At 64.2% G+C, this 1,078-nt stretch overlaps 1 protein-coding gene across 1 annotated transcript in view; it reads right to left on the bottom strand.

Moving 5' to 3' along the window:
- The window catches only part of VOLCADRAFT_93644 (uncharacterized protein), a gene marked incomplete at both ends in the record, with an annotated part of 32,566 nt that overhangs the window by 9,423 nt on the left and 22,065 nt on the right, over positions 1–1,078 (bottom strand). The window contains one exon of the mRNA XM_002952958.1: positions 119–732. Coding sequence (XP_002953004.1) covers positions 119–732 — 614 coding nt within the window. The remainder of the gene's footprint in view (positions 1–118; positions 733–1,078) is intronic.

Genomic DNA, 1,078 nt, shown 5'->3' on the forward strand with positions numbered 1-1,078 from the left:
CCTTGGAAACACACACACAAATACACACATGGAATATCCCCACCCACCCCACCCCCACCCCCACCCCACCCCCACTCTCAGCTGCTATACATTTCCAGCTCCAACCCCTTGCACGCACCTGCAAATGTTCGCCAGGAAGGCCAGTGCGGCCAGGTGGGCAGCGGGCTTGCGGAGACACACCTCCACCTCAGCACCCGCACCGTACCGCGCCAGCTGCCGTACACTGAGCAATGGCCTGACATGGTGAATAGCCGGGTGTGTGAGCCGCTTGAAACGGCCGCCCTTGTCCCTCCTCCCGCCTTTGCCGTCCTTGTCCCCCTGAGCCCCCTCCTCCTCCTCCTGCAGCTGCAGCTGCTGCAGCTGAGGACCTCCCGCTGCCACCACCACCGCTGCCGTACCGCCACCCCCAGTGGCACCGCCCGTCACCGATGCCGCCATTGTACTACTGCCCTCCACCGCCTGCTTCGCTCCTCCTTTGCCGTCCTTCCCTGCAGTGCTTCCCTCGCCCTCACTGAAGCTCTCATCGCTGTCTACGTCCTCGACTGGCACGTCACCACCCTCTGCGGCCGCTGCAGCGTCATCACCGCCGCCGCCCGCCCCCGGCCCCGCGGTAGAGGGCTTCCCCCCCTTCTTGCTGGGCCCCCCATCTTTGAGCTTCACTGGCCGACTGAACCTCCGGAGAAGAGCGGTCAGAGTGCCCTTCTCATCTCGATCCACACACGCCAGCAACTCCTGGGGATAGGTGGGGGGAAGGGGTGGGGGTGGGGAGGGGTGTTGGAGGAGGGGTGGGGGGAGAGAGGTCGGGGGAGAGGTGGCGGTTGTGACGGTTGTTGTGGTGGTGGCACCACCCATCCTCTCCTTCCCCACTTCGGCAGCTTCCGTACACATCTCCTGTTGGGATCCCTCAGACCCGATGATGCGTTCATATCCCTGACCCAGCTACGCCCAATACCCCGCAGCCTGCCAGCCCCTCCCCCGCCCCCGCAAACTCACATCCCCCCCATACCTGCAGTGCCACGTCGATCTTGTCCAGGTAATTCTGGTAAGCAGTTGCAAGTCGCACAAGTAGCTCCAAAAC

This window comes from Volvox carteri (genome assembly GCF_000143455.1).
Source record: "Volvox carteri f. nagariensis unplaced genomic scaffold VOLCAscaffold_33, whole genome shotgun sequence".
In the NCBI taxonomy this organism is placed as follows: Eukaryota; Viridiplantae; Chlorophyta; class Chlorophyceae; order Chlamydomonadales; family Volvocaceae; genus Volvox; species Volvox carteri.